This window comes from Rhipicephalus sanguineus, unplaced genomic scaffold (genome assembly GCF_013339695.2).
Source record: "Rhipicephalus sanguineus isolate Rsan-2018 unplaced genomic scaffold, BIME_Rsan_1.4 Seq1364, whole genome shotgun sequence".
Lineage (NCBI taxonomy): Eukaryota > Metazoa > Arthropoda > Arachnida > Ixodida > Ixodidae > Rhipicephalus > Rhipicephalus sanguineus.
In genome coordinates, this window is record NW_023614593.1 from 18,941 (window position 1) to 41,410 (window position 22,470).

Consider the following 22,470-nt stretch of genomic DNA (forward strand, 5'->3'; position numbering starts at 1 on the left):
ACTTTGTCAAGCAACCCTGTGTCACGTCATGTGACGCTATAAACGTGTACATAAGCAGGCCCTGCAAAATAGCTCGGGTCGTACACGTTTTGTTTACCGTCAGAGATGCGATTTTAGGATTTTATTTACGCAAGGCACGTCGCGTGCATTTTTTTCATCGGCCATGCGATGTGGTGAGGATAACGCCACCAAAGCAAAGCAAGTCACTGATGCTGCAAAGAAAGGTAGCCCTAATCAAAGAAACGGATTCGAGGCTCGAAGTTTCCGGACGTCAAAACGGCGCTGAATGTGTGGCATCGTGCGAGAGGAGCCCCTTCCAGTCACATCGACAGATAAGGCCGATTCTCTGGACTTAGCGGTGGGCTAAACTGATCTAGCCTGCAACATCGGCTGGTTTGACCATTTTCTTAAGCCAAACAACGTGGCGTCACGCACAGTGATCGCGGCAGCGTCGACGCAGCTATTCGAGGGGTTGACGACATCCGCCGAAACAAGAAACATGCTTCGCTTGATGCGAAATAAATTTGAGTGCAGTGGCGCGGATGATCGGCATATGCGCTGTGTTAAGCAACTCGAGAAAGCTTTGCTAGGTGCAAGTGTTACTGAGAGGCAGACCAGCTTAGTCGGTCACTCTGCACTAGATAAAAAGGCAGTGCCGAAAAACACAGCTGGTTAATAGCGCTGGTATGTCATTATTTTTCTTCAAAACCTTTACAAAGAGCCAGTTAGGCGCTCCTTGTTAAGAAACTGGTCAGTAGGGATAACGTTTCTAGATAGAACTGAACTTCTCAATGGAATTTGCCCAAGTTTGCTTATCTCGAAAATCTGCTTATCTCGAAATTTTTTCTGGTTTTTACTACTTCGAGTTAACGAGGTATTACTGTACAGTGAAATCTCGGTATAACGAACTTCAGGGAACCGCGGATCATTTTTTGGCGGGTGCAGCGCAAACTCTGCGTCACGAACGATACTAGACCGTCCGCATTTTTATGCGCCGCTTCGGTCGCTGTTCCGCTTTTTTCTATGAATATGCGGAGTTTCCTCAAGTAGTCCAACGCATCTGTGGCCGACACGGACTCGTCGCGATCTTCGGGTGCTACCGTGACATCGTCGTCCATGTCATCGATGCAGTCCTTTAAGGCCCAACTGCATGCACGCGAGTTTTGAGCGACGGCCGACAGGAATTGCTGTCGCGGAGGGCCATCCATCGCCATCGCTTGTCGCGTCGCAGGTTTCTGGAAAGCCAGAAAACATCGCTTGTCACCCGGAAGTGAGCATGACGATATCCGGCAACATGGCAGCATCTCTGACCCTCGCTTCGGTTGCAGTTTGCTCGTGATGCTTCCAATCGGCGCGTACTTCAAGGAATGCAAGTTATAGACTACCTTCTTTACAGCACCATCTCACGCGGAGAACGAGGCAGCGACCGTATTTTGTCGTTAATTTTGATCGACGGTTCGTTTTGATGTTTCGGTGGTAGCTTGCTGCAATGTCAACGCAGTTTGCAAAGTGCGACGTAGCGTAGGCAGCGTACGCTTCCGGGCGCCCCATGCGATCACAGCAGATACTACTGTCGCGGTTAAACATAAGATTGCGAAAAAAGAAAGTCACGAAACGCTTTTATGGCATCCTTATCTCAAACAAGACAATAATAAATTTGGCATTATGTCATTCATCTACTCTGTAATTCTTTTTCGTAATTTGCCTGTGTGCACGCAATAGTTTTCAATCGAGCAACCGTGACACTTTGTCACGAACATGTGGGTGCTCCCGTCGCGACAGCGCGACGGAGCCCGTTTGTTGCAGTCGCCTTCGCTCGAAAGTCGCGTGGTAGTCACGTGCAATGCATGCGGTTGGGCCTTTACAAAACCTGATGCGTTGTCGCCTCCGCAACAAAGGGAAAAAAAAAATGTAGTTCTCCGCCCGCGTCCTTCTCCTCCCGCGCCATGTCAGGTTTTTGCGGGAGGGCGTCCGCTCTTCGCGCTGCGTCGTCTGCTACCTTACAGCTCCGACTGCCATGACCGATACACTGAAATCTAAGAATCCTCGCATTTCGGGATATAAGTTCGTAGTACTGAGGTGTTGTTAAGATTACACGGGAATTAAATAACGATCGTTATTCTGAAATGTTTGTTATTCTGAAGTTCGTAGTAGTGAAATATTTTTACATTGAAACTATAAGCAGTCACAGGATTTCTTCAAAGTTCGTTAATTTGAAATGTTCGTTAATGTGGTGTTCGTTGAAACGAGGTTTGACTGTATATCTTGCGCGATCCTGTGAGATTTGTATCATTAAAGCTTGTACCGTGAAAAAGTGTCGGTCTACAAAATGGGCAGGCACACACGACAGTTCGAGTTTAAAATGTTGGCTCATTCACCTTCAGCTTTATGATGTGACGTTGTAGCAGAAGCATGCATCATCTACAGACAAAAGACACATTTTCACTGCACTGCCACACGTCCCATAATCTCGCATGCTGAAACTCTTTGGCATCTGAATTTTTAGACTTTCTGCTGTGATGGAAGGTCTGAAACAGCATTATTTGAAGCTGAAGGCTGAAATATTTTTCAGCCTTGAGCTACTGCTCTTGTGTGCCGATCAACTTGCAGCCTAGGGTTTACCAGAAGTCAGTTTTGCCACAATGTAAAGATGCCATGCAGTAAAGCATACCAAAACTCAGAGCGGGCCATTGTCACGAGTGTGAGCTCCTTAACCCTTTTGCTTTCCATGCCCCCCCCTGCCACAGTGTCACTGACGTACTGTTATGTTCTCCATTGTGGGTTAAAAAATTTGCGCCAAAGTGCAAAGTAAGGCAATTCTTTTGGTTGCGCCATCTGTAGAATCTTTCTAGAGCACATATTTTTGGCCCTCGCTGTGTTGGTACGTGTATTGGAAGAGTACAAAGCAACCAAGCCCATCCTTCTTTGCTGGGGCACATGGTCACTCCGTACACGCTACTCTCTCGAGCTGAGCTACCATGCGGTGCGTGTGCAGTTATGGCTACATGGGTTGTTCTGCCATCTGCTGCGGGTTCGCAAGGTTTTTTTTTTTTTTTCTGTATTCTGTAGGCGTGTCTGCCACGGTGCATCAAGTTCAGAGGCGCTCGCTGTTGCCTCTCCAACAGACCAAAACATGACTCTGTCCCTGCACTCGCTCGCTCGCCGCAGCCTCGCTTGCTGCTATCAGCAGCAAACAAGGCTATCGTATCTCCTAACCATCCCTATCTCTCATCTTGACTTCACAATGTGCCATTTCTCTGCATTTCAAGCTTCTCCGATATTCCCGAAAGCGAGCTGACACTGGGGGTTTGTCATGGCCAGAAACACCCGACAGTGAAAGGTTTAATAGACCTTCTCAAGCCATCCCAGAGCGTCCCATGGGCAAGCGGAGTGCTATGGGAAAAGTGTGTAAGTCAAGCAATTTGACTGCTCATTGCCCACTGCTTGTTGGCACCATGGGAGCACGAAACAAAAAGAACGGCTTCTTAACTATTTATAGTACATTGTAAATAAAGTAAAACTCCTCGTTAGTATGTACCCACTTCAAAACATACAAACCGATGAAACGTACCTGCAACGAATCTCCGACCAAGTCTCGTAGAGCCTAATGTATCTGCTGGCTACTTAAATGGCTCGTCCTATGCCTACTGATTATTGCTTACTGTGGTAACTTTTGATGGGAAGCAGCTGTGCTCGACCCTACCTCCCGTGTGAGACGCCGTCTACTCTAGTTACCGTTCCTCCCGCTGGAGGCGCTTCTCAAAGAATTTCTTGAAGAATCCGCTACAAGGTGCTGGTCCGCGCGCCATAAACCCAGGTTGCGCGCGGTGACACTAAATGACACTCAATGACCTTCAGCGACACTCAATGGGAGCGCACCGGTATGAGCGGTAAACAGCAGTCTGACTCATCCGCAGCTGCTGCTCGGCGCGCTCGAGCCGCTGCCGCGAAACAGCAGCGGCGCCAAGTCGACCCTGAACTTCGTGCAAGGGAAGCTGAAGCTCGACGGAAACGCCGCCACGCCACTTCTGAAGAGACGAAGGCTCGCGCAGCTGCAGCAAAACGTCAGCACAGGGCAGTGGACCCGGAATTCCACGCTCGTGCAACTGCAGCGCAACGTGAACGTCTCTCAAATTCCATCCACCTCCAACAACACCACCAACGCCTCTCCACTTACACCCACACAACCCAATATAAATGAATTACACACATCTCCCCGTAAAGGAACCGTGATGGGCATGCGAAGCAGCTGGGGGCGACGCCTCACCAACAACAACAACAAACAACAACTACACCCTAACCACGAACAACCCATCACCGAGGTGCACCAAACGGAACACATTTACGGGAACCTCACGTCATCCCTAGCTGCTTCGCATGCCCATCAGGGTTCCCTCATGGCGAGATGTGTGTAATTTTTTTATTGCATAAAATTGACTGCGCCCTTCCACTCGCCGATGCCACAATGTGCCGCAAAAGGCCTTCTGTCTCTTTGACAACTGCAGAGACCAGTCGATCAATCATTCCAACTTCCACACAGTTACATTGATGCTTTTATGGATAAGCATTAGAAAAGAACGAAGGTGAAATGAAGGCCACCGACGATTGCGCCAGTATGACTTATCACCGACAACCGTAGAAAAACAAGCATCTTCAGCTATCTGCTCAGCCACGTGTGTGGCATAGCGTTATTCTGAGCTTACTGCACGCTTTTAAGAGGCGACAACCTGCCACCTCGTTGTGCGGGACCACTTTCAAGTGCCCGTCGCATTGTAGAAACGAAAGCAGTTCACTGTTGCCGAGTTGAGTGGCTTGGGCACCGAGAGACCTCATTATAATCACGCTATTATCATGCGAAACGCGCACGTTCTGTGCAACAAGTGCAGCGCTGTTGTAAGCGCTTTTGTTGGTGACAAGCCAAATGCGCCTTCCTCTGCTATAGTATCGCAGAGACGCAAAGTGTGCATCGCTTGCAGGAAGCTCGCCGCCACCGCGTAAGACCCAGCTAGCTGCTTGCTGCATCTGCACATGGTTTAGAACAGGGCAGGTACGAAGAGCACTCCCACAGCAATCGCTTGTGCACAGTACAGCAAGCAGCCCGGCAGTGACGGCCGTGATGGCGTGAGCAGAGTAGGAAATGCGCTGCACGCAACTGGTCAGGGCCGATCGGTCCCATGTGGCAGTATCGTGTTTCAATGAAACGGTGTCTATTTTCACAAAGTATATCGACACGTGCTTCCGTATGCACTGTCAGTCACTGTGTTTCTCAGACCCTGCAATAGTTTCGAAATGCTTACCGTATTTATTCGAATCTAGGCCGATTTTTTTTTTTTTTTTTCTCGAAAAAAACGATGTGCGAAAGTGGGGGGTCGGCTTAGATTTGAGTATAGATTCGAGTACAATGATTAAGTTTTTTTTTTTTCTGGCCTTGCGAATTTCGGGGTTCGGCTTAGAATCGGGGCCAGCCTAGATTCGAGTAAATACAGTATTTGTGTCGCCACTGCGCGCTATTAGACAGGCATGCTCAAGAGCCAGAATCTTTTCTGCAATCTGCCAAAAAGAAAGAAAAGGCGTTGTAGCGGGTGTGTTAGGCAATATTTGCTGTGGCGTCGCATTTCTTTGTTGGTGGCAGCGGCGCGCGTCAGGAGATGCAAATTGCACTGGGCGGTTATTCTGTACTGCCGTTTATTGCATAGTTTTGCTGTGCTCCTGGCAGGTACATATTAACGAGGTTCTACTGTACTACAATATCCGAACAGAGAGAGAGGGAGATAATTTATCGGAAGGCAGAGAGGAATATCCGAACAGATTTGCGTGTATGTCTAGTCACGAAACACAGTCGGTCTAGGTATTACCGGACAGATGTGTATCGGATCATGGCCTAACTGGAGAGGCTTGCGATCGTTCCTTCTAATGGCCTTCGCAGTGCGGCTGTTGCAACCTCCCGCCGCACCACCAGGGTGTTGCTGTGATCCTGCTGCTGCGCTCTCCACTGCTGTCCAAGCAGTGTCAACGCGAGCATGTGTTCGCACCCCTCTCAACCAAATATGCTCGCATAACTGCATGCCGTAAGGCTTTCTGGCCCTTATTCCTGCACGACCACTGCATAGTGATCGTCATGCCTCCAAATGGGTCTAAGTCAGCAAAGAAATTTCCAAGTGAAGTGCAGTGTCTGCACGGTAATGAACCAAACGCTGAGCTTAAATTGTCGTAGCTCTGAAACAGAAATGCTGTAAGTTTTGCTTGCGCAGTGCTGGCATTAAAAACAATTAAGGGATGGTGCTGCACAATCGGAGAAAAGACTGCATGCAGCATGGTAGGCTGCCTCCTCTTGAATATATGCAGTTTAAAAAAAGACTTGTTGAGATTTTGTTTAGGAGTGTTTTTCAGTCACTTGGTGACCAGTTCTGCATTACTCGCAAGCTGAAGGGAGGAAATTTCACAAGTCACTGTGATTTACAGTGCATAGTACAACAGTGCTGCCCAGTCCGCAACGAGCCATTGAGTGCTTCGCACTGTAAAGCATGTCCCATAGGACATAAAAGCAACCAGCAAGTATCACAACGTATCTGGCTAGCGGCTCCCACTGTGTGAACTGTGCACTTTGCAAGCAACACACAACACAGAAGAAAAGTCAGAACGGCAGCAGCCAGCAAAAGCCCCTTTAACAGCAGGGTCGCTGTGCCCTGTGTGGTGAGCAGTGGCATCAGTCATGACAGCCAGCGCAAACAGGACGAGAGACAGAAAAAAATACACGACACAGTCACTGTGTCGTGTACTTTCTTCGGTCTCTTGTCTTCGAAGTTCTAGCGAAGGCCGTAGAAAGGAACACCTGCACGCCTCTCCTGTCTAGCCATGATCAGATGTAGCAGTTGTGAAGCACGCATGCTATTGCGTGCCGATACTGTCAAGACACACTATCATGTGCAATATGAGCTGGAACACCGAATTCATGTTTATTCAACGATTTCTTGTAATGCACCGATATAAATGTTACATACTGAATTGCCTGGGATAACTGCAGACATGACTGAATAGCGTAATAAAACCACAGACAAGGTAGTGACGACAGACAGGACGGAGCACAAGGAGGACCCGCGCTCCATCCTGTCTGTCGTCTCTACCTTGTCTGTGGTTTTTTGCACTATTCAGTCATGTCTGCAGTTAATACGCACCAACTAGCCCAACTCACGTCTCTAATTATGCCTGAGATACCTTTCTTCTTGAGCATTTAGTGTCATGAACACTTCTGCGCTTGCCAACTGCGTTTAGCCACTATTACATTTAAAAGATCCTTTCAGTGCTCCATCTCGTGTCGCTCACACCAAACACATGAAAACATAACAGGTGTATGTAAAATTGAGCACCTGCAATGAGTGTCGACAAAAGTGATGAAAGCTTATCTTTTGTTACCTGTGGTATGAGCGAATGAAAGAAGGGGAATTTTTTCCAAGGGCTCGTTTGTATGTTTGACACAAACAAATGAGTCAAACAGACAATGAGGCCTGGGAAAGTGGAAAGGAAGGCAATTGTTGTCTTTTAACTGTACTGTACTAATAGTGATGTAGATGGAAAGGAATCGGAGATGATAAAAAAATCACCCTTTCCATCAGTGGGATCTGAACCCACAACCTTCGAAATACACATCCGATGCTCTACCAATTGAGCTATGTTGGAAGACTTTTCCCCAACCGCTTCGTTGGCTATTTCTGTGAATGTAATTCCCAGGCAGTGTTAGCCAGCGCCGCTCGTAGGCCAAGTGGCGAGTGTGGAACACTCTTTTTGCCATAGGGCGTCACGTGGCATGTGATTTAATTCACTAAGGTCTGTGCTGCCAGTTTAATACACTCAAACCTCGTTATAACGAACACGGATATAACGAATTATCGGTTATAACGAAGTAAATGAAGAATAGTCTTCTCATAGCTACAGTGTTACAAGTAAACGTTTATAACGAATTTTCGGATATAACGAAGTTATTTTCATGGCACATGCGACTGTTATAATGAGGTTTGAGTGTATATAATCAAATAATGTTTTCATTATTAGTTCATTTTAAAATTAATGGCATAGTCTACATAAAAACTGAGTTCATATTTCATATCAGTACATGAAAATACACGATCACTGAAGTTTTCATCAGCCCAGCTTAAACAATAAAACACTTTTATGTCTGAAAACTGCCTCCCCCGTTGAGAAAGTGTGCAGGCTTTTCTTCAAGCGCTGGTTATTTGCCCGTAGAAACTTTTTCTGACTGACATGCAGCTAAAGATCTCCCCTTGTTTGCACAACTTATGGACACAGGTCTCACGCATGCAAAACAGACACGACACAGGCTGTCTGGCAGCCATCTTCAGCAATCAAGGTGACTTTCCTTTGACGTGCACTTTCATGAAGAAAGTGACGCATCACCATTCCCACTGTATTAGGAACAGATAAGACACGCACAGGTCACACTTGAGCACAGAATCAACCTACGCGAACACGCATCAAAATGTTCTTCGTCAACACTTGCACGGTCATCTTGTGGTGGCAATGACCCTGCATCTGCCCTTCTGATGGTCGGCTGTTGCCAATGCCGTGAAGACGGTTTTGTACTCGATTGTAGGGATGGGCGAATATTCGGCTGTTTCGAATATTCGAACGAATATTACAGTATTCGAATTCGCTTCGATACAAATTTAGATTATTCGAAATTTCGAAGTATTCGAAATTATACATTTGACCACACATAACCCCCTGTAAAGGTGGTTTCACTGCAGCATCTGGTTGCTGTGCTGTGAAACGACCCATCCAGGAGATATCTGCACTGCCGCGAAGCCACACTTCAAGGTTAAATGTGCATATATTTTTTTTTTTTAAGTTTAAAAGCGTGTTATATGGGCTTATATGCGCTAAGTATAGTAATTTTTAAATTGTAACGTCCACTTATAACAAGCACCCTACTGCTATTCAAATCTTGATACTATTCAAGGCTGCTTCCACTTCATTTCAAAACCAAAAAAGTGACATTCACTCATACCTAGTTTCAATCCTTAAAAATATTGTGCAAGGGTCATGACAAAAGTATTCATTTTTGTTAATAATATGCGGTAAATACTGTTCAAAACTATTCGATTCGAAATTATTCGACCAAATCACTATTCGCTTCGGATTCGCTTCGAACCTCAAATTCACTATTCGTCCATCCCTACTCGATTGTAATGGCATGCACCGGCAATTTTTAGGCTCGCTTTATCAGAAAAAACATGCACGTTAGATCCAAGTAAATATGATACACATGGTTAATTTGAATTTGTAGCAGTGACTTGCAGCACAGCTATTCTTAATCCGAGTACAATAATGCCACATGCCATCATGTATGAGCCATCCGCTGTGGCACGTACGCGCGAGTGCAGGAAGAAGGGAACATTGTTGTTGCTGGTCTGGTTCTGGGGAAGACGTAAACTCCTGGCTGTCTGTCTTATTTCGCCCGTCACAATATGTGTTTTTAGTTATTGCACAGAAATCTTGGCTATTTTGCCATCACTGAACTGGTTGACCATTGCAATGTGGGCGATGGAGTTTACACCAGTGCACAGGCATTGTTGAGGTGTAGATAATACCTTGACTCGAGCAAGTTGATTCATACTCGGAGAAATTCGGTGCGACTTAGGCGAAGTTCACAGACACAGATGTGTCTGTGTTTCCTGTCTTCTATGTCGCGCTGCATTTCTCTGAGTCAGGTTTCTCATCCATGGTGGCTGCCACCATGCTTGTGCACATGCCTTGCACCGAATTGAAACTTAACTACTGCCGATGAAATAATAGCTAGTTATGTGACGATGGATGGTGATCATGCAGTTCTGAAGGCACACAGCCAACATGTCATGCATGGTGATGAATACTTAAATAAGGCATCCCTCTACAATTCCTGTGAGTGACTGTAGCAGTTAGGACTCCTCATCTTTTTTTCAATTTTTGCTCTTTTGTTGTTATTCGAGGATCATCTAAATTGATCAGTGCCCAGCCAAATATGTCCGAATGAGTTGCAGTTTCACGCCGTACTGTCTGCTCTTGCATTTTGAATTAATAAAGGAGAATAAGATCTTACGTACCAGTGTAGAAGCTCTTGCAGTGAGTGAAGACCACCAGAAAAGACACAGAAGACTGCCTTGAGAAGTTCCCGTGCCAGTGTGCCACATAAATAATTTTGATAGCATCTACACAGAGCTTCATCACTTATGGCTAAATATGGATGACATCATAATTTAAAGGAGCCAAAAATAAATTTAGAAAGTGTAAAGTATCGTGCCAAGTCGACCAACACAGGAGAAATTATACTGAAGCTTTGATGCCACAGGCACTGGGCTCTCAGCATGAAATTGAAGTAGTGGAAATGCGGCCTTCTTTTTCTGTTTAAGTAGCTAAACCCCTTCCCGCAGCATTAACATGAAACTGCCTGCTATATTTTGCAGTGTGCGGCTGTCCCAGCTTGAATCGCAGCTGGAGTGTCAGCGGCCCATTGCCGAAGCCACGGCCAGCAGCAGCCAGGCACTGGCCCAGCTGTCGGCCAAGCTCCAAGCCTTCCTCAAGACCAGTGTGCTCTTCGCTGCTTCACACTTGCAGCTTGACTCGGAGGTGTGTTGGACATCCTCCATTTGAGCTACCCAGGCATCGACTCAAATGCAAGGCCTGTCAAGGGCCTGTGCAGTGTAGCCCCGGCGTAATAAAAGTGTGACGGCTCTACATAGCAAAGCAAATCGGGGCCTCTGCTCACACAAAATATCTTCAAGACCTCATTGTTGCATAGGGCTCTAAAGAACCTTCATTTTTATCTAATATTCCTTGTACGGACGACAACCTAAATGCACTGCACCACTTGCAATCGCCTCCTTTCTGACGTTGCTTTAAAGTGCACGTCACCTTGCCTTGCTCATTCACAGCTTGAATGCTTGAATGAGCTGCTTGAATGAAAGCAGCTTGCTGTGACAGAGTTTGCCACATTCGTGCACGATCAGGAATGGCGTGAGTGCGGAGAAGCCTCCCTGCACTGATGCTACCTCAGCAATTTCCCACGTATGGTGCTGCAAGCATAGTGCTGTTGTGAGTGTACTGCATGTTTTTAATATGCAACAACCTACACCTGTTGCCTGCTGTTCATTGCCGCCTCCTTGCGTAGGATTGCTCGTGCATTGCTAGGGAAGAAGCTCGTCATTGCCCCGTTAAATACTCACTGCACTTGTGTACAGTCAAGATTGAAGCGGGTACAAAGAACACTACCACAGGCAGCAAGTGCGCCACATACAATACAACAAGCATCCCGGCAGTTACTGCATGAGCTGAGTAGGTTATGTATTGCACGCAATTAGCCAGGGACAATCTGTTGCACACAAGTAGTGGCACTGCGTTTCAGTGAAATTGTGCTGTTTTCACTAAGTACAGGCGTGCACGCACGTCTCGAGGAAGGCCAATAGCTTATACGTGTGTCCACTCGCTGTGTGTTTGGGACCTTTAATGATTTTGAAATGCTGCTTGCCATTGCCACTGCATGCTATCAGTTGGTCATGCGAGAGTGCTGGAAGTTTTTCTGCACTTTGGTGTAAAGAAAGAAAGGGCCTTGCAGTAGGTTCATTAGGCGACATTTACTTTGCAGTGCACTTACCATATTGTTGGTAGCACCGATGCATGTCACGAGATGCAAATTTGCACTTGATGGTTACTGTGCACAACCCTTTAGTGCGCATTGCCAGCAGGCACCTGTTAACATGTCTTAACCCTTTGAGGCTCGAATTTTTTTGCGAAATGCAGTCCAAAACGTGTAATTTTTTCATTGCTGAAATAAATCCTTCAGGCAAATATAATAAAAATATCGTCAAAATTTTTTTGCGTGACCGTAAAGTGACAAAACAATCATTTTTGTTGTTACATATGCATGGTTTATTCGTAGTAACATCAAGCAAAATCATAAAAATAGCACTTACACGATCCTTTATAAATAAAAATGATGTATTGTATTAAACATAGCTCACAGACATACAAAAATAAGTGCACCAGAGTACTTCTCCGGTAAAAAATGTTTGTGCTGCCCAAAACAGGAAACGCAACCACGGCGGCGCCGTGTGTGTAATTTAGCGCCACATGGAAACAGATGTAATCGCGCTCCGGGGAGCAATGAACGAGAGTCACAAGCGGTCACCCTTTGAGAAATTAGAAACCAGACAGTCATGAACTTTGCGGGCGCGAGAAGCGATAACCACCCGAAAGACAACACCGAAACCAGCTGCACCGCGTGCACGTGTTCTGATGCACAAGTGAAGGCCACCGAGCCGCTTCTGGAAGGAAAAAGAAAAAAAAAAAGCCAACGGAGAGACATCGGTGCATGAAAAAAATTCCATGTATTCCTGACACGTGGCAGCACATTTCAAGCAAGAGAAATTATAGAAAAATGCGTGTTTTAAACCAGCCGCACCACGGGCGCCCCGCTTTGCAAAGCAAGAAAGCGACACCAACGGAGAGACATCAGCACTTGAGAAAAATTCCACATATTCCGGAAGCGTGGCAGCACAGACCAAGCAAGAGAAATGATCAAAAAAGGCGTGCATTTTAAACGTACAGGCTATGCGTACATGTACAACGAAAACCCTCAAAGGGTTAACTCCAGTCTCTGCATTGCATAAACCTGCCTACAGGTCACATTATGTTGAATAATAGCTTTTCTTTCTGAAAATTAGGGGTGTGCGAATATTCGAAATTTCGAATATTTTTCTAATACTGTTTGCTATTTGATTCGATTCGCACTGGAATTTTACTATTCGAACTATTCGAACTTCCCAATGCAGTCAACGTCCGATTGAAAGTGACCCCTTCAGATTTTCAATATGCTTCACCTCATCACACCCTGGTATTGCGGCAAAGCTGCCTTTCAAGCTCTGCTGCGGTCGCAAATGTATTAACTCAAGAAAACGCCGGTTCCAACATGGAGATGAAAGATGTGGCAGAGGTGGGGGCTCAATTAATGCTTTTGGACCTGAAATTTGGGCAGGAAGTCCGAAAAATCAGAAGCCAAAGCTTTTTACCATCCAAAATTTCAGATGTTCTTATATATCGACGTCTACGAGGCAGATTTTGAACTCCGGACTTGAAGGGAGCACACCCTTGACCGCCACATTAGTTGGGCTTCCACAGAAGTTGAAAGAGGAGGAGAGGCTGAGGAAATGGCATCTTTGCCTATCACGTGTAAAGTGTTGTCGGCAACACTTTGGTTGCACCAAATCATGTACATAAATACAATTCGGCCTCTACATTGCCTCATTCCTGATAAGACAACTATGAAACACCACCCCGCCAGTGCTTCATCAACCTAGCGAAAAGAAACACCTTCATTTTGCTATCTCATAAGAATATGCTTAGGAATCCTCTCTAACTTTTTTTTCTGCATTTTCGCTTCGAAGTATGCGAAAAATGTTCTAGAAATATCCGAGAAATATTAGAGAAATATTTGATTCGATTTGCACTGACACTTCAATATTTGAATTCGCTTCGCACCCAAAATTTTGCTATTCGCACAGTTCTACTGAAAATATCTGCCTAACAGCACTTCGATTGAAAATAAAGTGTTTCCAAAAAGGGAAATAGTTTCCATCTTTGCAAGTAATAAAAAACCTCTTCCTATTCTAGATTCATCATTGTCCAGGTTGCATCAAGGGATTGCAGAAATATTTAAGCTAGTGACTTTGAGATTATTGAGCACTTTGCAGTGCCACTTCCATCTCTTATTACTTCTACGATGCAGGTGTTGGATGAAATCATGGACGACCTGGAAGGTTCTGGAGACGAGCACCCACCTGCACCAGCAGTGCCACCACCAAGCAAGGACAGACTGGCACCGCTGGATGTCTCCTTTGCTAACGGAGACTCCGAGCCAGACTCGAGTTATGGCACGCCCGTCGACGAGCTTCCACCGAGCACCTCTGCCGAGCACAGTTCTCTCGTGCATGCGATCCTGCAGGCTGCCGCAGGCTCCCAACTCTTGGCACGGAGTGAAGACTTGCCCATCAATGGCGAGAGTGAAGTGCACGACAAATTGGCCGAGCGAAGAAACTTGTGTGTTGTGGAGCGCACCCTGGTGGATTGCAATGGTGTGAGTGGGGAAGGTAGACTCGGGGGCCAGGTGCCACCTGCGGGCTCCATAGACGAAGAGGCGGGTCTTCAGTCTGCAAGGAGTCCCGCTGTGTCCCACACCAATGGATTTCGTGTAGACGATGGCGCAGTGATGTTCAGGTACGAATACACAGCTACTCAGGGAGGCATGAACAAGAGTTCTTTAGATGATGACGCATTCGTAGGATGCTTTTGTTTCATACCTTGTTCTTAACAGTGCTGTGTGCTGCAAATTTAAATCGAATCTGGCCCTGATACAAAAGAACATGCGAAATGTAGGATCCGGCTCTCTGCAGTTTTGGGTATGTGATATAGTGCATTGATACACAGGCCTCCAATGCCTCTTATCAACATTATATTCGCGAGCCTGTTGCCTTCTGGGATCTGGTCCCTTCATGGTAGAATAATTTCTAAGGTGTTGTGCTGCTGTGCTCAAGAATGTGGGTTCAACTCCTGGCCATGGAAGTTGCATTTCAACGGCAATGAAATGAAGAAATATTCAAGTGCTTAGATTCAAGTGGACACCAAAGAAACTTGGGTTATCTAAATCAATGCGTAGTCACCCCACTACAGCATGTCTCATATTAACGATGTGCCATTGGAACTTAATATCTGGAAATCTAACATAATCTGACATAATTGGGACGTTAAACCCAAGATATTATTATTATTATTATTATTATTATTATTATTATTATTATTATTATTATTATTGGCTGGCGGGCATCTGTAACTGAAAATGCAAAATATACAGGGTGTTTTTTTATAGACAATACAGATTTTTATAACAATCCTATGACAGTAAAGCTCTTGTCGTTTTCGCACACGCACTCCACGTCGAGGCAGAAATACTTTCCCGCAGTTATAGTGACACTATTACCACTAATTAACAGACTCGTTAATTAACTTTTTAATTATTTACTTGAGGGCAGGTGTTTATATTAGAAAGTTGTAATGCATATCAATCTATGGCATGCCTATTTTTTACAAATCACAAAAGTTGCATTAGGTTCAAGATATTCTTCATCGAATGTCAAGGGCGAAATCGAAACTGATCGCGCAAGGCACTCATGAAGTGCAACTGTTCTGCTACATCAAACCGGAGCTACTAGTCACAAGGGAGCGACGAAATTTGAATGAAGGTGCACCGCAGCCGTATGTTTTCATGAAAAGCTGCAAGTTATCTCACTTGTGCCCGTGAATCACCTTATTTTCGTGCGTAGTGTTTGGTGCTTATCCATTTCTTTCGAACTCTGCACAAGAAAACCACGATATCAACCTTTTCTTTGTCTGGTAAGCATAAAACTCAGGGGCTGCCATTTCAGCGCTTCTTCTTGCAGACAAGCGAAATCATTATTCGCACCTCTTTATAGTTTAAGAAAGAAACACATAAGCACTACCCATTGTACACAAACATTAAGTTGTCTACTTGTGTATTTCAGAACACTGGCCAATTTTTCTGCCCAGATTCTGCTTCTGTGCGCCTTCATCCAAATTTCATCACTTGCCTGTCACGTGTCGTCCCGGTGTTCCGCCGCATTTTGTGTGCGCCGGGCGCGATCGGTTTCGATTTCGCCCTTGAAATTTGATGATGAATATCTCGAACTACGTGCAACTATTGTGATTTCTAAAAAATGGGTGTGCCATAAATTGACACACACTACAACTTTCTAACATAAACACCTGCCATCAAGTCAATAATTAAAGGAGCACTGACACAAAATTTTGAAGGCGAGATAACCCATGCGATGGATTTGTGTGGACACACACGCATCATCTACGAAATATCAATGGATAATATAGCCTAGAACATATTTAAAATCGCATTTAAAGTGCGCGTCGCGCCACTCCACGCGAAACGCGCCTTTGGTGTCCTTGTAAACAACCAACCGCCACCTGCATCACGAGTTTGTGTTGGCTGCCACGATTGTTGCGGGCGCTCTCTCCCACTGTCTCCTAGCAGATCTTTTCAACGGAAAGAAGGGGAGACTTGCACGGGAGTACAAAGGCTGATGTCCTCGCCTCGGCAGTGCATCTTGGGTGGGGGGGGGGGGGTCACGCATAGTTACAACGCCTCAGAGGGCGTTGTAGCAGCACCCAGGAAGCCTTCGTTGAAAAGAGTTGTCGACGCGGTGCTCACATGCACGCGGTTTTGTGTGCTCACGTAGCCAGCTATGTTTACATAGCCACCACTCTGGGTCCTGCCTCCCTCGGCGCTTTCTGAAACCAAAACTGCGACTGGGCGCTATAAAACCGTCTCCTAATAATTAACGGTTGCGCACTCGAGCAAACGAGCTTTCCAGCCGTGATAAGTGGGTCGTTAACTACTTATCGCAACAGAAAAAACAAGATGCAAGATTTTGGTGTCAGTGCTCCTTTAAAAAGTTAATTAACAAGTTTTTGTTAATTAGTGGCAACAGTGTCATTTTAACTGTGGCAAAGTTTTTCCGCCTCGACATAGAGTTCATGTGCAAATACAGCAAGAGGCTTACTGTCATAGGATATTTATAAAAAATCTGTATTGTATAAAAAAAACACCCTGTATATTGTTGTGAAGCATGGCATTGGCCACACCTTGCGTTTCGAGGTGCATTTTGAACTGGCAGGCATACGACGAGACAATGACCTGAGCGATCAGTGAATACATCTCTATGGTCATTAGGCTGGTTGAATGATAGCAGACACCTGTGCTCTTGGTTGACTACTGGCGCAGCCACCAGCTGCCTTGATACTGTCTCTTCTAGGCAGTGTCAGCAGTGTGTCATATTTTTCTCAGTTTAGATCATAAACTGTGGTGTGTGTTCTCAAATCCTCAAATCTAAGCAGACCCTAGAGTTTGGTACAACGGTATTTGAAAGGAAAGCATCTCTCTACCTAAATTCGAGTAAATCCAGTATTCTTGATTATGGAGGCACTTTCATAACATTGAACTTAATTATACCTAGGTCTGACTGCTCAGACTCTGCTTAATCTTGTGGTCAGAGTGGCTTGTTGGCATTGAGTTGGTTTCAACAGCTCAGATATTAAAGTGAAGGCCAACAGATTAATATTTTATTAAGTGAAACACTAAAGAGGGAAATGCTTCTGCACTGCCAAAAGCCACTGTTACTATGATCGAAGGCTTGGGAAGCTGGAGAATGCGATCGAGCAAAGCACAGTGAAAAACTACGAAGGTTGTACCAAAAGTAAGGTTCCCACTGAGCTACAACCTTGCGGGAAGGCGCTAGGCTAAATCTGACAACAGTGCCGTGCGCAGTTCCCCCTCTCTTGAGACTGCCCGTCCGCAATTCGCTACGTCGCTCAGTGTTCGCTTGGCAGCCGTCAGAGATGGAAGTGTTGATCGCCGCTCCTGCCAAGTGCGAGGTTCGAGCAATAATGTGATTTCTCCATGCAAGGAAGTTACCGCCCGTGGAGATTCATGGGCAACTGACTGAAGTTTATGGTGAAGAGTGCATGTCTCTTTAGCACGTCCGCAAATGGTGCAGAGCTTTTGCTGAGGGTCGCACGGAAGTTCAGGATGGAGAACGAAGTGGAAGACCGCCGGTTTTGGTTGCAGTTGCCCAGAAGATCAACAGTGAGCTGCTCAAAGATCGGAGGGTCACTGTCCCTGAACTTGTTGAATGAATTCCTGAAGCTTCCCATGGCACAAGTGAAAGAACTTTAACAGAAACGTTGAGTTTTCGCAAGGTGTGTGCTCGCTGGGTTCCCCGGATGCTGACTGATGGACACAAGGAGCAACGCCTTGACTCTGCTCGCAAGTTTCTTCAACAATGTGAAGGGGGAGGCAACAAGGAGAAGTTGTTGGACTCTATAGTCACAGGGGAGGTGAAATGTGGGTGTTTCATTACATCACCAAAACAAAACAACAATCTCGTCAGTGAAACATTGACCAAACTTCGGCGAGCAATCCAGAATCGCCGGAGAGGACTGCCGACGGAGGGAGTAGCGCTTCTTCATGACAACGCTTGACCCCACGTCGCTCGTCAAACACGGGAGCTTTTGAAGAAATTTGGGTGGACTGTTATGCCCCATCCCCCGTACATCCCTGACTTAGCCCCCAGCGATCATAACCCCTTCCCCAAGGTAAAGGAACGCTTAGGTGGCAAACGCTTCAAGAGCGACGATGAAGTGCAAGCAGAGGTCACACGCTTCCTCGACGGGTTGGCGGGAGACTTCTTCAACTTAGCAATACAAAAGTTGGGCACCGTCTTCAAAAGTGTGCCGAAAAAAATGGAGACTATGTTGAAAAATAGACAAAAGTGTAAGCTTTTCAACAATGTATAAATTAATGACAATACACAATGTCTTCTATTTGTAAAAAATATGGGAGACCTTACTTTTGGTACAACCCTTGTATTTGAGGAGAGAAATATGCTCATGCGCAAGTAGTACGAGAGTTGTGGCTGGGCGAGGAGGCTTCATGAGAGAGCACAAGAGATGTTGCATCCAGTGTGCTGCCATCATTTTCATGAATGCCTGTGAATGTGACCAAGAAAAATATATATCACATATATTGTGTGCTTTTTCAGATATCAGGTAATATCAAACAACAGAAGTGATGCTCAGTTCAGCGACAGTTATTACCGAATAATGCCCTTAAATACCCGCTGTGCCATTCTTCAAACGAGCTACTACTTAGTCATCCCAAAGCAGACAACACCTGCCATTGGATCACCACTGAATGGCCTTGAAGCGGCGAACATCTGCGGAGAGCATCCTGCATGATTTGCCATCTCCACAAGCCAACACACATGGCACAGGACAGATTGGCATCAATCCCTTGGCAGTGATTTGATTGAGGCAGCCAAGCAAGCTCTGTTTCACCTCTTAGCTAATTTGCTGCTCCTGCAGACAGGCCTCTCTCTTCCCACACCATCTTTCCTCAGGATTTCCATTTTCTTGGCTAAAAATGGACTCCATTTTAGCAACTTTTCGTTCATTGTTACTGGAGTAACAATCATGCAAATACAAGAAGGATGGTTTGAAGTCCTTGATGTCAGTGTACCGGCGCTGTGATTTCAGCACCAGACTTTAGGAATTGATGTTGGCTTTCATTTTCAATTTTGTAATGAACCCTGGTGCGATAAATTGAAATAAATTCTAAATTTGAACGAATACTTCATCAAAACTCATCATGTTTCATTTTAGTGTTTTGTGGGTATCTCCATTAGCATGAGCTAGAGTTGCCCTATGAATAAAAATGAAGGTAAACCTTATTTCTCTCGCAGTTGCACAGTAGCCAGGACAAAAAAACTGCATTGTGCAGCGTGAGGATCACCCTTTGATCACTCGACAGTGGTGGGGAAACAAGGCTATGACAGCTTGAGTGTGATGCATTTCTGTGGAATACAGAATAGCAGGGTCTACATCAGTAGTGCATTGATGTGTTCGCAGCAGATATCTGGTGTCTAATGTGGCCCATCCTTCTGGCATTATTTTCTTGTCCAACCTTCATCGCGTATACATGTTCAGCAAGCAATTGCAAAGTTTCCATTGGGACTTATTTGCTACTCATTCAGCTGCAGTAGGGTAAAAACTAGTATATCTGTAGTATATTATAGCAAGCTTGTGGTGCCTATGCCCTGTAGCATGTGCAAGTGTAAGCCACATCACTGAGGAATACTGAATGCAGAACACCCAGAATATATTTGAAGCCTTTCTTATGCACAAAAAGGAGACCAGGGTTGCTAGGTCAAAAAACAGAAAATAGCCCAGAAATTAAATAAACTAGCCAGAATGTAGCTAACTTGACCTAAGGGCTGTGAAAGTAGCCAAAAGTGACCACGCATGTGTAAAAACAACTGCAACTTTTTTATTTAAATGACTCCATGCAAGAACCTTTTCATGGAAATCTAGGGAAGTACAGCAAGAACCCTTCAAGATCATAATTGCTGAGATTGAAGTATGAATTGTTGACTTAGCACTCATTTCGTGAAGGATTATGAAGCTTCTATCGCTGTTGCAAAATGAAACTCTCCACGTCTTGCTTGACTTTTCAAAGTGTCTACTACAAGTGCCAGCCTTATGGCGACAGTAAACATGAGTGTGCTCAAAATACCAGTTAGTGGGATTGAGGCATAAATTGCAGTCTCTTTCACAATCGTTTCTCACATGATGATGGAGTCCGAGCAGTTTATATTCCCGAGTCACAGTTGGTACCTAATCCCAAGAAATACCACAGACAATTTCTAATGTTGATGAGTGCAGAGCATCCTGGGTTCAGATCGCTTTGGTTGTCCTGTTCACTTCCAATTACAGTTTAATGTTGTGTTCAGCAATACGTGGTCACTGGACCCATGCAACAGTTTTCCTCCAAGGGCCAACCACATATCCAAAAGTATTTTATTTTGTGTAATGCAAGGACCAAATTCAATTTTTCAAACTGGAAGCACTCCTATGCCGCCATGTTTTGATCCCGCATACTCGAATGCCAGTGGCTGCGACATCACAAGATATGATTATTTGGTTCAAATTGAGGGAACGAGAAAGTAGCCAAAAGTAGCCAAGTAGCCAAGATGTCTTTTTTGCCACCACCAACCTAAAAAAAGTTACCAAAATGGTGCAAAGTAGCCAAACCTGGCAATCCTGAAGGAGACCTCAGTGTTTGCATGCCATTCTTAGAATGCATGAAGAAAGATATCATAGCTGTGGCAACAGTTCTATCACATGTTTCCTGCTTCCTCTTTGCTTCTCTTTATAGTTGTGTAAAGTTTGAGGCAAGAACCAGTCGACTGATATGGTTGCTTGTCTGTGCAATGCACGGGTCCTTCATTCCCTGTGTTTTGCTTGGCACTAGCCTTATGAATCTGAGCTGTGATTGAGCTACTGATGTTGTCACAAGATTTAGCAGCCCACTTGCACTTATGGCCGTTGCATTCACACAGGCCAAACCAGTGCCTCGCTACCAGCCTACCTAGCGGTGTGAGCGGTTCCTCGGAAAATGGGCTCGGAGGTCAGGGCCCCAGTGACGAAGACGCAGCCCAGTCATCCATCTCGGGCAAACCGGTGGGCACGGTTCCACCCTTCCGCACAGTGGCAGCCACCGACAGCAAGACCCCAGCTGGTGCAGGTGGTGCTGGTGTCGGTGGGCACGAAAGGGCTGTGGCAGAACTGGCATCCCTGTCGGGCAAGCTGGTCCGCATCCATTCACTCATGCAGGCTCGTGTTCAAGAGCGATTGCGCACTGATCACGAACAGATGTAAGTGTGAGCTGGGCTACCTACTCGAATTTATTTATTTGTACTTAAGTGCCCAATGTACCCTGTGGCCATTACTTGTTGGAGGGGGGGTAGCTGCGCACAATAATATGTTAACAGGAAACATATATCAGAGCAGCTGACACTTGTATGCAAATACATGACAGGTAAAAAGAGTGATAATTGCTGACCATGCACACTGTCTCTGAACACCAGCAATGGCTTCTCATGTGCTTTCATCAACCACATGCTCGTATTGTAACGGTGGACGCAGGAACACAACCGAGAAGTGTCAGTGAAGGATGTAAGTTTCTAGTGGGGCAAATTTGTGGCCAGAAAAGAACTCAACATGTAAATTCACTTCTCGCTCTTTCATTTGAGGTCATAGTAGTGAGCACCTGTGTAACTTATAAAAGGAGTTTGTTGATAGGCCAACAAACTTAGTGCAGCAGTGCTTTAAACCACTGGTGCCGAAATGCAGTTTGTGGTGGAATTTTTAAGCCTAGGCAGGCTTGTGCGAATACAGCTTTCTTGGTTGCAAGCAAAGTCAAAGCAAACAGTAATTAGCATCAAATTCAAATAGTAGCAGAATTTAAGTGATAGTAGCATGCAAGCTATTGCCAGTAAAATATGTTATACAGTAAAAGCTCGTTAATTCGGATTTCTAGGGACCGGAAAAAATGTCTGAATTAACCGAATGTCCGAATTATCGAATGGTCGAAATAAACACAATAAATGCACGAGTTTTTTCAACATACCTTTACTTAACAATGTAATCGCGGATGCTTGTCTGTTTTTGAGCAGATATTCGCGCGGACACAATTTTTCTGGGCCCTTCAAGGTGCTCAGCAGCTCGCATGATGTCTGCAGTGTCCGCAAAAGTTTCACCCGTCATCCACGCTTTTCGGTTGGCACGGTAATCCACGGGAAGATTGTTGATGTTCTTAAAGCAGCGTGGCTTTTGAACCTTTCCGATAACGAGAAGCGGCAAGCGCTCTGTTCCTGTCACGTTAGCGGCTAAAAGTACGGTTACTCGTTCCTTGCTTCTTTTGCCACCGATACAAGGATCCCCTTTCATCACTCTTCATCACTTCTTGTAGGGAGAGCCCATTATTCAGAGCACGCAAAATTT

The 22,470-nt window shown here is 45.4% G+C and overlaps 1 protein-coding gene across 1 annotated transcript in view; it reads left to right on the plus strand.

Moving 5' to 3' along the window:
- The window catches only part of LOC119376545 (uncharacterized), a 29,918-nt gene extending 8,568 nt beyond the window's left edge, over positions 1-21,350 (plus strand). The window contains exons 4-6 of the mRNA XM_037646337.2: positions 10,458-10,620; positions 13,775-14,262; positions 21,027-21,350. Coding sequence (XP_037502265.1) covers positions 10,458-10,620; positions 13,775-14,262; positions 21,027-21,345 — 970 coding nt within the window. The 3' untranslated portion in view covers positions 21,346-21,350. The remainder of the gene's footprint in view (positions 1-10,457; positions 10,621-13,774; positions 14,263-21,026) is intronic.
- Positions 21,351-22,470: the final 1,120 nt, after the last annotated feature.